The 16,833-nt window shown below is 42.5% G+C and overlaps 1 protein-coding gene across 1 annotated transcript in view; it reads left to right on the top strand.

Moving 5' to 3' along the window:
- The first annotated feature begins 3,253 nt into the window (after positions 1 to 3,253).
- LOC143353509 (roundabout homolog 2) overlaps positions 3,254 to 16,833 on the top strand; it is a 46,916-nt gene continuing 33,336 nt past the window's right edge. The window contains exon 1 of the mRNA XM_076786895.1: positions 3,254 to 4,149. Within this exon, the coding sequence (XP_076643010.1) occupies positions 4,086 to 4,149 (64 nt within the window). The 5' untranslated portion in view covers positions 3,254 to 4,085. The remainder of the gene's footprint in view (positions 4,150 to 16,833) is intronic.

Here is a 16,833-nt window from a genome sequence, read left to right as displayed (position 1 = left end):
GCCGACAAATACTGCAGGAACTCCTCGAATATTTCTTGCATACAGGACCACGTCCTTCGGACCACATCGAACTACCGTTTCAAGCATCGACGAACGTTCGAATGGATCGCTTTCAAACTTTCTGTTCAAACGTGTAGAATGAGAAAATGAAGAAAACTGAAAAACAGAAGGAAAAGAAGAAACGTTAAAATTGCTCGAACGAATGTAATTTTCAGATGCACCGTTACATCGAATTGTTCGCGTTCGAAGACCCCGAAAGATGCAGCTGCCGTTTGAGTCGCACGAGACACTCGGTATTGTGTACGGTTATGGTGGGACAAGTACAAGGAGATATAGAAATAGAAATAGAAATAGAAATAGAAATGGTCGGTCCGCGGATACGTGTTCGTACCTGCTCGTAAATGCGAGTGCTACCACGCTGCGCACCTAAGTACTTCCGTCTAGTTTCCGGCTATTTACGAAAGGAAGTTTACGATTGTTTGATCAGTCAATTAATTTCCGGTGTCAAAGGGCGTAGGTGGACGTTGCTTTCCTTTATTCCCATTACTCGATCCGTGCCACTACATTACCGTCTCGTTCGCATTGTTCGAGCCGATTCGAATATCGATTCCCATTTTACATCGGCCCGATTCCGCGTATCGCTGAAATGCATCGTAGGCGTATTGCCGTTAATAATATAATCGTTCGCAGCGCACCCGTACCCGTGCATACTTAGGGTAAACGCATCGACACCGTACGCACCCGCCCACCCGCTTGTATCGATACAATTTCCACAGGTACAATGCGATCATTGTCTCCATAAAATGTACATTGAAACGGTGCGTGTCGTTGATGCGTGCATTCTGAACGTGTATACTCCTCGTGATATACTCCTCGTTGATCCATTGTTTTCCCCATTACCTTCGAGCGAGCGAATCCTCGATGGAAACAAGTTGGAATCCAAACTCGTACCAATCTAAAAACGAGATCATTAGTACAGACGATCAGCGGTTACAGTCGCGATACAGATATCGGACATCAACATGGCAGCAGCGCAGCGACTCGCGCTAGAAAAATCGGAAGTATACAAACGCTCGGACATCGAGTTTCTATCATACAATCGATCAACCCGGCCGTACAACACAGAATAAATGAAAAATGACATTGGCGATACTTTGACCTTGCGATGCGTCGCATTTCATTTCATCATGTACTTATTTCCCATCCCTTCTCTGAATGGGATCGTCCCATCATCCCCGACAGTTCGATTTGCCGGCCAATGGTAACACGGCGGGATGAGCTCCGAGCCACGAACGACGCACCATCTTGGTTACCCTCGTTGTCACAGTCGCAGCCGCAACATGTACAGGGTGTCAAAAAATTATATGTCACGGCCACCATAGCGTGATTCTACACCTAAGATTTGGTGGAAATTGAAATAAACTCCCCGCAAAATTGACCTTGACCTTGAAAGTCAAGGTCAAACACAACAATTTTCTTTTTGTTTAATCGTATTCTACTGGTCATAACAGTCAACTTTGTGAAAGAAACCATGGGTCGCATCTCAACCGTTCTCTTAAAAAATGATGTTGCATTTCTTATAATTTTTGCAGCTCGATCAAAATGACGGGTTCTAATATTTTTAATTTACAATTATTAATATTCTAAAGACACATCCACGAGGAATTATTCAACAAATTTATTTCTTTGGGTATATGTTATTTAAAGATTGGGTATATGTTAGAAATGGCTAAAAATTTGGGCAGCACACGTTCTTGTTATTTTTATAAAGTAATGTAAAATAGTCAGTTTCAGTGCTCCGTAAACCTAGTGTTAAACTCTCATCTTGAAACGTTTGTAGCTCATTGCAACGATGACCGATTTCGATGAAAGTTACCGAAACCAACAAAACGCATTTTTTAAATGATCGTTATAGGCTCGAAGAAGTTGAAAAATAATTTTTTCATTTTTACATCATTCCAACCAATTGCAATCTAAAAAAACGTTTCTTTAGTCATTCTCTACTTGGTCTAATATCTAGAAAATATTCAAGTCATTTGGACTAATTTTAAAAGCTATTCCGTTCGAAAAGCTGTCCAAATACTTATGGACGGTAGTGTATTTGTTCCCGTTGCATTCCCGTGACAATTTTCACGCCTCGATCCACGACGTGACAGGAAAATTTTCAGACCATAAATTGGGATGCATAGCTGGATTTTGCATGGCGTAATAATCGCGTCTGACATACTTTCCTACAAACACGTATGCACGCTTTATACGCGTACGGTTAAAACAAAGATGAATACAGTCTGGGTTACGATAGAATTTTCCCGGGGAATAGGGAAACTGGAACCGGGAACACCGAGAACCGAGAGACGAAAACCGAAGCGAAACCGAGCACGACCGAGAGCGCACGAACACGTCCGAAGAGCCGCGTGGTGTTACAGAGCTCGCTCTTGTTCCGCGCTGCGCTGCTGCGCTGCGCTGCACCACCGTCACAGTCACCGTGTCACCGTCAGTCGTGACTCGATCGTCGCGGTCGCGTCGCCGTGTATGTTGATTCGCGATTCCGTCTCTCGTTCGAATTTCCCCGTTCTTACTTTTTCCGTTCGACTGCACACGCGCGTATCATCGGTCCTATTCTCTTTCGTGATCGAAGCGTGCTCGTTGATAGAAAATGGCAGATGCCGCGACGGAGGAAAGGAATGATCGTCGTTCGGAAGGCATAGAAACGGCGTACGGTTCAACGGTCGGTCACGCAGAGATCGATTTCGGAAGAAACGCCGTTCTCCGACGGAACGAAACGAATCGTTTGAACGCGGATTCGAGGCAATAGAGAGAAGAAACTAACACGAAGCTTCCTACTCTCTCTCTCTCTCTTCCTCTCTATATACATATATTTCGCGATCTGTCACTTCTCGATATCGGTGTTTGCGACTTTGCGACTCCCGTATGATGGCAATGAGGACGCGCCGTCTTGGATCGATGAAAAAATTAGAGTAGCAGTACCCGTTCGAAAAGAGGATGAAAGTGTACTAGGAAGAACGATATCCAGAGTGCGTCGGTGGTGGTTCCGCCTTCTTGCCGACGGCATCGGTGTGTGTGCGTGCGTGTGTATGTGCGCATACGTCGCCCGTGAATCGGTGTGCAAGCTGGTGTAAGCTGGTGTAAGATCGTGTGCGCGTGTCTCCTCCCGTGTATCTCCGTGTCGTCGGTGTCTACACGCGTATATTCTTCACGGCATACGGGTGTGCGTAGGTGTGGATTTCGCGTGTGCGAGCGTGCGTGCGTGCACGCGCGCGCGCGCGCGCGCGCCTGGCTCGTCGATGTCAGAAGTTCGTCGTACGAAAGCGGTCGTTCGTTTTGTCCGATAAGAATGGGATTGGTGGTGATTGGTCGACGGTCGGTGCATTAACGTTACGTTGTTCCGCACGCGAGAGAATATATTCGAACTCTCGGGCGTGCACGTACCCCTTCGTACACGTACGGTCTCGCGAACACCGAGTCCAGCCACCACACGTAATGGCGAATACGTTGTACGTTCGCGTGGGTGGGTTTACGGTATGATGTGGACGTGGATGTGGATGTGGGTGTGGGTGAGCGTTAGCAGCAGCATCAGCAGCAACATCATCACCGATCTTTGTACGTACATGCGTACGCGTATTTTAGTGGTAACGTGTAATGGCATGGAAATGAGGCGGCCGCGAGTGTCATCTCGAAAGATACGCCTCTCGCCCGGAAAGCTGCTCTGTGCCCCAAACTCGAAAGTGGAATCCTCTCGCGGGTGCTATCCGTTACCGGTGTAACCTCGGTTGCCTTTTCGGCCGATTCGAGCGATCGAAGTGTGCGTAGTCGTCGTCGGCTCTGTTCGCCGGCCCGAGTTCCGAGTTCCGAGTTTCGAGTTCCGAGTTCCGTTTAACCGCGAAACTATTTTTCGGCTCTGTTTCGGTTTTCGCATCGACGACCGCCAACACTGCCGTCACCGCCTAGCATTTCCTCCACTCGTAAACACACAGAATGCGATAGCATCCGAATCCTCGAGCAACCGCGAAGGGTCTCGTTCGTGATTCACGACATCCCGAAATCTTTGGACACCGAGAGAAAAGATGCGCAACGAGTGGCTAAGAAACCTGATCGCGATAGCAGTATTCGCCCTTACCACGGTTCACGGTAAGTTCACCCCCGTTCCTCCTCGCCTTTAACACTAGGTTCACGGGACCCGTCAAGATGATGGGTTCTAATATTTTTAATCTAAAATTATTAAGATTCTAAGGATGCCTATACGATATGATATTATTTCTTTAGGTATGTAGTATTTTTAAAATATTGCTAAAAATGTGGGCAGCACGTTCTTGTTATTTTTAGAAAGTAACGCAAAATTCTCGCTTTTAGTGCTCCGTGAACCTAGTGTTCACGAACCTAGTGTTAACTTTGCACTCGAGTGGTGACTCTGAAGCACCACTAGAAATTATTGCGGCATTATTTCAACGAAATTACGAGCAAATTTTACGGACTATTTGTTACATTACAAAATTTGTATTTAATAGATTACTAAACATTCAAATATCATATGTGGAAATCGGATCAGTTTCGTATGAATAAAATGGAAATATTCTATGACGGAAGGAAAATTTAGTTTTAGAATGAATATAGCGCCGAGTGCAAAGGGTTGAACGTATCTTTTGCGCTCTTTTATTTTTTTATCCGTCGCACCGACGTTATCCGAACATTTATTGGAAAGCGACGATCGAAACGGAAAGAAATCAAAACTGCTCGATACCGGAGCAAACAAATTGATAGCGAGCATGTATGTATGCGTCTATGTTTCTTAGCTGATCGCATCGAGCGCGACCGCGACCAGCGACCGGCGACCGGCGACTCTGCGCTCGGTTTAGCGCGATTCGTTTCGACGAATCGATACGCTCGACGGTTTACCGAAAACGAGCGCAATAGAAACGTGTACGTGCTTCTTCCATTACGGTGTCTCGTTTCCATGCACGGATCTGGAAACGCGTTAACCGTCCATGGGGGAGGGGGAGGAGGTATGAGCGAGAACGAGAGCGAGTGGGGGTTAACAAAAGGGCGATTGTCGCGATCGATATCGCTCTATATAGCGATTCACCGATAAATATACCCTCCGCTCGTATTTTCTTCGTTTTCCGCTTCGCCTCTTTCCACTTTTCTCAATTGTAAACCGTGCGAGCTCCGGATGCAGCAAAAATTCTCTAGTTGGTCGTTATACAGCGAATCAAACGGACCGCTCGAAACGAAAATAATCTAGATATACATACACGGTACGATTACATATTTCTATAGAGCGTGTTGAATTCGCTCGATGCCTGTATCGAGTACGAGGTCGAGGACGCGTCTTTGCATTTCAAGTTTACACGCTTTTCCGTTCGTACGTGCTGCCTTTCAAAATTGATGGTTAAAAATTATCGGATTCGATTTTGATCGTTTCGTTTCCGTTCCAATACATTCGCAGGAAGATCGACGAACATCGAACACGATCGAGCGAACCGAATCGAACCGTTGGGAATTGTACTAGGTACAGTGACTCCAACTAATATTCGTACGCTCTTAAAAGTCGCATAACTTTGTCAATATTGGACTTAGAAGTTAAAACAATTCGATCACTACATAACGTGAGAAAAATGGTTGATTAAAATTGCAATTGGTCGAAATTACAGAGAAAGCACTGAAAGTTGTATTTTGCTACTTTTTTATGCGGGCTTATACTAAAAATTTAAAAGGTACGTTTTGTACATCTGTATTAATTATATTCTGAATATTTCATCGAAATCGGTCAACATTTCACGGAGCTACAAACGTTTAACGATGAAAACTTGTTAACGATGAAATTCTCAGAATATGTATAATTCATCTACAAGTCGTACTTTCTACATTTTCAATGCAAGTCCACATAAAACAGTTGCAAAATACAACTTTTACTATTTTCTCTGCAATTTCGACCAATTGCAATTTTTGTAAAAAATTTTTTTCGCTTTCTGTAGTGATCCAGTTGTTCTAACTTCTCAAAAAAAATTCAAGTAGTCCAATATTGACAAAGTTATGCGGTTTTTAACACTTGGTTTACCACTAGGTTTTAACACTAGATTCTAATATTTTTAATTTACGATTATTGAGATTGTGAAGATCCACCTACGTGGAATTACTCAACAAATTTATTTCTTTAGGTATATATTATCTAAAAGACGGTTAAAAAACTTGAATAGACACATTCTTCTTATTATTATAAAGTAATGTAAAATATTCACTTCCAGTGCTCCGTAAACCTAGTGTTAAAAGCGTACGAACATTAGTTGGAGTCACTATACATACAGTACCGTACGTTTTCAGATTGCAGTATTGCCTCGTAGCACATTCTACGTATGTATATACTTTGCATCCGTTTCAGCTATCCTCATCGAATGAAATGTGAAAAGAGGGCGCAACCAGATGTTGCTTTCGCTGTAAACTGCAAACGAATCGACTCGGTTCGACGAGCGACAAGCGTGCACCTCCGATCGGTTTCATCGATGTCATCGGTATGGTCGCGATCGTTCAAACTAATTCGATCCTCTCGCATGGTATGTACATACGAGTGTGCGCATACACGGAAAGTTTGCAGCGATCGCAACGGAACGATAACGCTGGGCCAAAATCGACAAACAGATTTTGCGATCGCGACCGTTGATATGTTGACGATAGCAAGCGTTGACCGAACGCTGCCGCGAAATACGATTCCGTTTGATAAACCAAATACGTTCGGGAACGAACAATTTCTCTCGTTTGACGCTCAAAGCAAGATCGAATTGTCGTTAGATTCGGAGCGTATTTCGCGAATCGAAAGAACAATCGGTTGGTGCAGTATTTAAATTTTACATTTAATTTCGACTTAAAAAAAAAAGAAATTCCATTTCTTATAGCGAATTCTCGATATATGTCCACAACACGGTCTTGCCATACGAGACATACCCCTCACGGGGTGTACCCCGCGGTAGTGGGGACAATTCCGCGACATTTATCATCCAGGTCTTGGCGACATATATAAAGAAATGATTGTACACGGTTACAAAGCAGGATCCTGGTATCCATTCGACGCACGACGTTCCAAATTCGTATCGACGTTCGGACAGTTAGCTTATAGCAGTAGATAAGTATAACGAACGTTTAACGGAATCGAAGCGTGTGCGCACGGACACGTGTACGTTACTTACGTCTACGTGTACGCGTACAGGGTGTTTCGCGCAACCACGGCAAATTGTATAAATATCTTTAAAGCGAGTCGCATGTTCCGCGATCCACTTTATCAACTTTCATCGGTGCACTTTTCGTATAAGCACCTTATCGCGACAGCTTTTCGATTAATCTTAATGTAATATTAATTAGCTATACTGTTTTGCAGAGAGGAAGAAAGCGCGTCGACTAGGCTAGCTAAAAATACGAGTTCCATTAGAAAGACTTGCGCCGTTTATTCTGGTTACATTTGACATTTTCCCCATTTGGACTAATTTCGAAGATACGGTTTCCCGCTGAGAGGATATGCGCACAGTTTCCGAATTAGTTTTGCATCACCGTGCGGAGCCGATAATCGAACGATTTGACTCGATTTGTTCGTCTTGGGATAGGTCGATCGATTCGTTGGTCGATCGAAAAGAACTGGTCCACGTGAGACAAACACCGTCCATGATGCTTCGATGCTTTGAAACGTCTGTCGCGTGTCGCGTGTCGCGTATCGCCTGTCGCGCGTGCTGGGAAAACATTACCGTACTACCTATCGAGCATTTTCACCGTTCACCTTTCACCTCTTACATTTCGATGATCACAATTACCCGGTTGTTCCGACTCGTTCGACTCCTCGAAACGATATGTTGTTTGATCAGCGTTTAAAACATTAGTACGTACGATACATACAGTCGGTCCTATAAGTATTCGTACGCTCTTAAAAATCGCATAACTTTGTCAATATTGGACTATACTACTTGAATTTTTTTGAGAATTTACAACAATTCGATCACTACATAACGCGAGAAAAATGTTTGATTAACAATTTGACTGCCAAACTGGAAACCTCAAAAACTCCATAAAATCAAAGTAAGTTATTTAATGAAATAAAAACTGAAAAAATTAAATGTGTGATATTGAGTAGTCCTCCAAGTTTGTCCTGCAATTGGTCGAAATTACAGAGAAAGAACTGAAAGTTGTATTTTGCACATTTTTATGCGAGCTTATATTCAAATTTTAAAAAGTACGTTTTGTGCATCTGTATCAATTATACATATTCTGAATATTTCATCTAAATCGGTCAATATTGCACCGAGCTACAAACGTTTAACGATGAAAACTTAAGAGCGAAAGTCGCAGAATTTTTGCCTTCTCAGGGAATTCATGTGATCATTTTCGACAATCTGCAGCTCATTGCAACGTTCACTGATTCTGACGAAATTCTCAGAACATGTATAATTCATCTACAAGTCGTACTTTATAAATTTTCAATGCATGTCCACATAAAGAAGTTGCAAAATACAACTTTTAGTATTTTCTCTGCACTTTCGACCAATTGCAATTTTTGTAGTGATCCAATAGTTCTAACTTCTCAAAAAAATTCAAGTAGTATAGCCCAATATTGACAAAGTTATGCGATTTTTAAGAGCGCACGAATACTTATGGGTCTGACCGTATGTAGAATGTGCACACGTAGGATCCTCGAAATTTGAAAAAACGCGACTCGAAACACCAATTATTGGTATTTACAAGTACACATAACCGTACGGGAAGCAACGACACGATCGAACTCTACGCAACAGATATGTATCGGTGGTTGTACCATTTTCGTGGCTGGAAAGTTCCGAACACGGCCGAGTTCCGCCGACGCGACGCGACGTTAAACGAAACTGTAAAGTTACACGTGGTATACAATAGTTTTTCCATTATAATAGAATCGCGTACCGCGCTACGCCCTATATACCATCCGTATGTATGTAGTATGTATTACATGCTATTTATTTTATACACGCTTACGCTCACACACGCGTACGCGCAGTCGATATTCGCGTGTTTTTATTTCGAAAATCTTTAACGATCGAAGTATTCGATAAAAAACGGATCCAGCAATCCATCGATCGCAAAACTCATCGAACTTCGCCGCGATACCGGCTACAAGAAACGACTTGTATAAAAATACCTCGGCGAAAAAGTTTTATAATAAACGTTTCGCCCGTCGGTTCTCGATATCGATTCGTTTAGCTTCGTTTCGTTGGAAAAACGTGTCGTCCCGCTGACGTATGCGCAGGTATACGTGGACGATCTTTTACACGGAAAAGAAGTACGAAACTGTTCTATTTCGGAACGGGAACATCCGAAGCGGTTCGAAACAATGCCGGGAAAATCGCTCTGCTTTCCTCTACCCTCGGAACACGACTATAACGTGGCTCTCTCACTGCTTGATTTTCTTGGATGAAAAGCAAGCCGCACGAACAACGAAGAAAACTCGAGCGTCGAGTCGCACACGGGATTCCTGACTTTCTCCAACGTATTCCTGTTTCTTTTGTGCTTTTTGCTTTTTTCTCCTCTCCCGCTTCTCGACGCGCTCGTCGTTTCTCATAGGCTCGCGAGATTTCGTGAAAACCAATCGATTCCGACGCTTCTACAAAATACAATTAGGTTTCTACGACTCGGTGCAACGAGCGATTCGTACGGATCTACAGTAAGGAGCGAAACTGATTACTGATTGACTTTTTTCAAATTAGATCGAATAGACTTGAATAGAATAGAACTTGAATAGACTTGATTGGACTTGAATGTCATTGAGAAGTTAGAAGGATTAATTTATTAGAGGAGGTGTGACAAATTTTTGAAAAGAATTTGAATTGGTGGGAGTCGCAATAGAAATAGTAAAAGTTGGTTTCTTCAGCTTTTTTGTCTCAGCTTTGTTATCTGTTCTATTGACTCGAATAAATTATATCCTTGCTGAAAATTTCACCGATATTGGTTACTTCGTTTACGAGTTGTAAACGATTAAAAGTGCGATTTTTACTCGAAACTCGTGAAAAATTGCAGTTTTCCCACTTTTAATCGTTTATAACTCGTAAACAGAGTAACCAATATCCATGAAATTTTCAGCATGAATACAATTTATTCGAGTCAATAGAACACATTTTTTAAATTTTCAATACAGGCTCAGATAAAAAACCTGAAAGAACCAACTTTTACTATTTCTTTTGCTCTTCCGACCAATTAAATTTTTTTACATTTCGTCTAATAAACTAATCCTTCTATTAGGTTGGCAAGAAAGTAATTTCGGTTTTCACTAATAGACGGCTTTATGTTTTGTTTGATTGGCTTCTGTTAACGTTGCATTTGTTTTCTTTCTGACATTTCATAACTGCATCTTTTAGGTTACTTTTGAAGCAAATTACACGTAATTTTGATTAAAATTGTTAGTTCTGTGTCAATTTGAACATGGAGTGCAAAAACGAACATTATAGGCACATATTGCTTTTTTATTTCCGTAGAGGTAAAAAAGCTGCCCGAGACTCACAAAGATATATGTGAAGTTTATGGTGTGGATTGCTTAACAGAACGCACGTGCCAGAATTGTTTAAAAAATTCCGTTCTAGAAATTTCTCACTTAAAGGCGACCAACGTTCTGGTCGACCATCTGAAGTTGATGATGACCAAATGAAAGCCATTATTGAATCGGATCGTCATATAACTGTCCGAGAGATTGCAGACAGGTTAAATGCCTCGCATACAACTACAGAATATCGTTTAAAAAGTCTCGGAATCGTTAAGAAGCTCGATATTTGGGTTCCACGCGAATTGAAAGAAATTCACCTAACGCAACGCATCAACATGTGCGATATGCATCTCAAACGAAATGAAATCGACACTTTTCTGAAGCGAATCATCACTCGTGATGAGAAATGGGTTGTTTACAATAACACAACTCGAAAACGATCATGGTCCAAGCGTGATGAATCAGCCCAAACCACGCCGAAAGCTGAATTGCACCAAAAGAAGATCATGTTGTCAGTTTGGTGGGATTACAAAGGTATTGTGTACTTTGAGCTTCTTCCAAGGAACCAAACCATTAATTCAGATGTTTATCGTCGACAACTAACAAAACTGGACATAGCAATCAAAGAAAAACGGCCAGAATTGGCAAATCGCAAAGGAATCGTGTTCCACCATGATAACGCTAGGCCACACACATCTTTGGTAACACGTGAAAAGTTATTGGAGCTTGGTTGGGAAGTGATGTCACATCCACCATATAGCCCTGACATTGCACCATCAGATTATCATTTATTCCGAAGTTCACAAAACTCTTTGAATGGTAAAACTTTCACTAATGATGATGGTCTGAAATCGCACTTGGATCAGTTTTTCACCGAGAAGGATCAGAAGTTTTATGAGCGCGGAATTATGAAGCTACCAGAAAGATGGCAAAAGATCATAGAACAAGATGGAAAATATTTTCTTGATTAAAGTTCATTGCTTTGATAAAACAATTGGATTTTATTTCACCCAAAAATACCGAAATTACTCTCTTGCCAACCTAATAACTTCTCAAAAACGCTAAAGTTGTTTGGACTAATTTGAAACAAGTTATGCCGTTTCAAATAGTGTGTAATCAGTTCTGCTTCTTACTGTATTCCTCGATGCGATGAAATAGGCCGAATCCGTACGGCGATCGATCTTTTTTCTCGTTTTTCGAACGTATCCTGTATCGCATCGTATCGTATCGTATCGTATCGACAGACGCCTGTGCGCCGCGATGCTTGCGAGGGAGAAACTGGACGATCGATAGCCCCGCTTCGCAAGACAATTTCTTCCGAGGTCGGAGAGACAGAGGAAACAGCGAGGCCCGGTCGAAGGGCGCCGAAGGGCCAGGGGGTGGTTGCGGTTGTGCTCGTAGCTGCAGCTGTAGCTGTAGCTGTAACTGTAACTGTAGCCGTGGGGTCACGCGACAAAGTTCCCTCCATTAGGTATCGCTATTTTTGGTAAAGTCATATAAATCGAGAGAAACGAGAAAAACATCTAAAAGCAAATGGAAAACCGTGTAGAAACGGAAATAGAAGCGGCGCGGCGCGGCGAGGATCATCGATTCTTTCCGGGGTAACGCTCTACGGGCTATGGCTATGTTATTTACTCTAGAAAACGTTGCTATTTTTTTCCTACGAGTTTAGACGAGAGCCGGTCGCTCGAAGAAGGAAAGAACTCGAGGAGGGTGTGTCGGCTAAACTCCCTTCCCAGGGTTCTGCGCGTCTTAGGTTTCCCCCGCGTCTCGAGGAATTCAATGGTTATTCCCGTTTCGTCTTCTGGCTTCCCCTCTCGAAAGAATATCCTTCTTAGGGGATCGGGGAAAGAAAGTAATGAAACTGTTTCTTCGACCATAGTTTCCCTCCCCTCCTCGTCCCTTACCGCGATCCCGATCCCGCTTCTTGGTTTTCCTCTCTCGTTTTCGTTCCCTCTACCCCTCAGGCCCTCTTTCCATCTAATCTCGACATCTATTAATCTTTTACACGCGACGATAAAAAAAAAAACGTACGCTACGTATTCACATATGTACACGGTATATATATATTCTATGTACACGTGCACACGTGTCGTACATACCTGTATGTTCTCCGCTAGCGAAACATCTTTGCCACCGGGAAAACGGTACGTAAAATTTGTAGGAGCCGATATCGATGCGCGTCTACCTGGAAATCAGGGTAAATCGAACGTACTTACACAGTCCTACGGATACGTGTTCGCCTGGGTTACCCTTTCAGGCGGAACGAACGGGTAAAAATGGTAGTCTACAGCGTGGTAATGATTTCAAAATAGGACAATCCTCGCGACGGTTTGCCGTGGTATGCTTCTGGAGACGTGCCAAATGCAGTTTGGTAGTCCATAATGCGTACTCGCGAAGCTATATTCCGTTCTTCTCTTCCCCCTTGTTCTTTGTATTCGTTTCCCATTCCTTCGACTTTTATGCCCTTTTGGCGAAACCTTTGAAACGCGACGTTCCCTTTCTCGGTCCGTTCCGTTCTATATTTTTCGCCCATTTCTTCAACACGAGAAACAGGGGGCAAGCCGCAGTAAACGGGGGTGGCGGGGCTTTGAAAATAGTTCAACGATAGAACAGAAAAAAATCCCTGTGAAAAATAAAAGATATCGTTTCGTATGGGATTACTGTACCCTGTTTCACGGAAGCAACGCCGCACAGTGGTGCCAGGGCGGCAAAAAATCCATTTTATAAATTTTCGATTTTCATCAAAAAATTATTTTTGTATAGCCTGATAGTGCGGGCAGAATGTGCCAAAGTCAGATTTTTGAAAACAAATTTTTTTACGGAGATACACGCATGGTAAATAACCATTTCTTCGCTCCCGGGAATTCATCAGTTCTCAGTGCGATAGTTACGTAATTACTCCGCCTGTAATTGAATACTTAGGGTCTACGAATCGTGTGGGTTGTTGTAGATGGCTTCGATTGTTACCTGGCCAAAAATCCAATAGGAATCTGGAAAACTCGAAAGAAACGGTGAAGGAGGGCCCAGAGGAGGGAAAACAGCACCGTAGCGCCCGGTAGATCCGATGAAATTGGCAAGGGCCAGGGGCTACGAGCTAGGAGTTAAGGGCTAAGGGCTAAGGGCAGCGAAACCGGCACGGCAGAACTAACAGAGCCGAAGCAACAGCGGCAAATCAATACTCGCGTCGCAGCCGTGAAGCCGTGAAGCCGCGAAGCCGTATGCCAAGTGCATTGTGCATTCGAGCGATCCGCGCTTTAATCGTCCGGCATTGTCTTCAAATTTTCGATCGTCCCCCGTAACGTCGGTATCGTTGTTGTTCCACGTATTCTGTATATTTCATCTCGCTTGCTCGAACCAATTTGGTACGCTGTGCGATGCGATGCGACGCCTGAAATAGGTCACTCGAAAAAAGGAATCGTTCGGATTTGGATCTTTGTTGCGTGGGATCGCGATGAAAAAAAAACCGGGGTAGAAAAAGGAACAGAAATATGTAAAGAGTAGCAAAATAATCTCGACGAGATTAAACCAAAGCGGAATATTTCATCGGGGAAAGAAAGAGAGAAAGTTTGGAGAATCGAAAGAAGCAAAAGTTTCATACGAGGAGAACGAACGGGAAGGAGAATTGGAACGGGAAGAAGAACAGAACGCAAAAGCGCAAGAACGAAGGATCAAATGGAACGAGAAACGGCAGATACAGTTGGAACACAAAAGAACCGCGAGCGAGCGGGGAGAAGAGTTGGCAATGCACAGGTTGTCTGGATAGCTTGATTCGGAGGAGTTGGAACTGAAATGAAACGAGATGCCTCGGGCCTACTGAACGCGAAAGCTGCGCGCGTTCGTCCTCGCGCGTTCGCTTGCCTACGACTCTGTTCAACAGCGAAATATGAAAACTCCGGAGGCGATTTTAATTTAGCCGCAGCGTCTATTGTTCCCGAGTGCCGAGGCAAGAACACAAAAGAAAAATGTGCCGGTGTGCGCGCGCGTGCGCGAATATTCGCGTGCAGGCCGCCGAGCAGAGTACGATTCCGCCGAGTTCGCGCACACGAACAATATTATCAAACACCAGTTTCGGATCTACCGGTCCTAACCCTGTCTCTGTCACTCCTCCCATAAAAAATAAAAAATATCGTTTCGTATGGGATTACTGTACCCTGTTTCACGGAAACGTACGGTGTCCGATTTGCCTCGACGTAACGCAAATCCATTTTATACATTTTTATTTTTATAAAAACAATTATTTTTGTGTAGCGTAATAGTGCGGGCATAATGTGCCAAAGTCCGATTTTTGAAAACAAATTTTTTTACGGAGATAAACGCATGGCAAATAACCGTTTCTTCGCTCCTGGGAATTCGTCAGTTTTCAGTGCGATAGTTATGTAATTACTCCGACTATAGTTGTATACTTAGGGGTGTACAAATCATATGGGTTATTGCAAATGGCTTCAACTATTAATTGGCAAAACAAATTTTTCCAAAAAAAGTTGTTTAACATTAAGCAATATGGACTAACCTGAAGGATCTTTGCGTTACGCTCGTTTTTTATTTATGGAGGAATACAAAAAATCCTTTGAAAAGCTTCGAACTTTTTCTGGAACTAATCGTTTTGGCAAGTTGTAATATTGATCCAGCTTTGTGCAAAAAATCATGTGATACTTTGAGATACTTTCGCCGCAATTTAAGTTTAAATATCAAGAAGAATGAATCGCGCGGAAGTCACGATTATTTGATGTTTTAGGTGAAATTTTCAAGGGATACATATCAGATAATAAAAAAAAAATGTGACATTCATACATATAAAAAATATTGAATAACAATTTTTTATGTTAAATAAACAAAGTTTTCATTCACTGGACCACAGTCGCCAAAATGAAACAGGTATTTTTTGGGTAGTGCTCCAATCAACGCTATAAAAATAATTTATGTAAGATAAAAAAAATTGTTATTAAATATTTGTTTACACATAAAAAATTAATAAATCGTATGCACTCGACATTTTTCTTTATTATTATATTTAGAAATAATCCTAAAAAATTTCACCCGGAACATCAAATAATCGTAACTTCCGCACGATTCACTCTTGGAAATTCTGAAAGTTTATATTTAAACTTAAATTGCGGCGAAAGGGTCTCATGATTTTTTGCACAAAGTTAGATCAATATTACACCTGGCCAAAACGATTAGTTCCAGACCAAAATCTATCAAAGGATTTGCTGTATGCTTCCATAAATAAAAAAATGGGCAGAAAACAGAGATTCTCGATTAGCCCATATCACGTAATGTTAACAACTTTTTACAAAAATTCTTGTTGCGAAATAAGCGGTGTACCTGTGGCAATCTCTCCACAAATTTTCAAACAAATTCGTCGGATAGTTTCGTTTTTACAGATTTGTTGCCGTTTTTTGGCCATTTGGCACTACTGTGCGCCGTCGCGATCGCAATCGCAATAATTTTGATCTGATGCAGCAAGAAAATTTCGGTTCGACGATCTACGAGTATCGTTCGCACGAAAATGTCTGCGTCTACAAACGCGGTGTAACGTAAGTGTACGTACGGCTTCGGAATTCGAGCAAACCGTTCTTACAGATGCGAAACATTTCACGAGAGTGGCCTCGCTTTGGACGTTCCACGGGAATAGAATTTGCAGACCGCGCGAAGGGATCGCGAACCGTATATCTCCGCGTATCTCTGCATATCTCCGCGCATATCCATATATGTATGTACAATATATATGTCCGTCTATGTATATCTACGTACACCATTCTGCATCCGTGTGTACGGATTGCGCGCACACGCTGCTGGTTTGTCTTGTCGGTCATACGTGCTTCTACTGGCCGTACGTACCTATACGTTCCACTTTAGAATTCTCGTCGCTATATCGAGATGGTTGTAATACCTTTGCTCGAACGCGTATACGGACATCGAAGCTTGTTGCGCGCGCGTGAACGCGTCTGTCATCGATGCGTCGTCGATGATGACCAGTGTGTAGTTGTATGTATCTACCATAATAGGCAACCATCTTCCCGCCGCGTGCCGCACAGTGGGCAATTTCGACGAAATCCGATTCAAAATCAAAGAACTTTCGATAGAAACGAGGTAGAGCGATGAAATTCTTTTTAAATTAAAGCTGAAACTTTGTAGAATATGGGAAAAATAGGGAGATCATGGTACGAACGCTTTTTAACCTTGAGAAAATTCGTTAAACTTGCACGATTTCAAGAAAATTGTGATTTTTCCAATACCACGCGCGGAAAAATTTTTTTTTTAACATACTATACACCATTTCTCGTAGATTTTGTCACGCTGATTTCAAATCTGGTCTCAAAATTTGT

The sequence above is a fragment of the Halictus rubicundus genome, chromosome 4, assembly GCF_050948215.1.
Source record: "Halictus rubicundus isolate RS-2024b chromosome 4, iyHalRubi1_principal, whole genome shotgun sequence".
Classification (NCBI taxonomy): domain Eukaryota; kingdom Metazoa; phylum Arthropoda; class Insecta; order Hymenoptera; family Halictidae; genus Halictus; species Halictus rubicundus.
The sequence above is the reverse complement of the archived record's forward strand: the minus strand, read 5'-3'. Positions and strand labels throughout refer to the sequence as shown.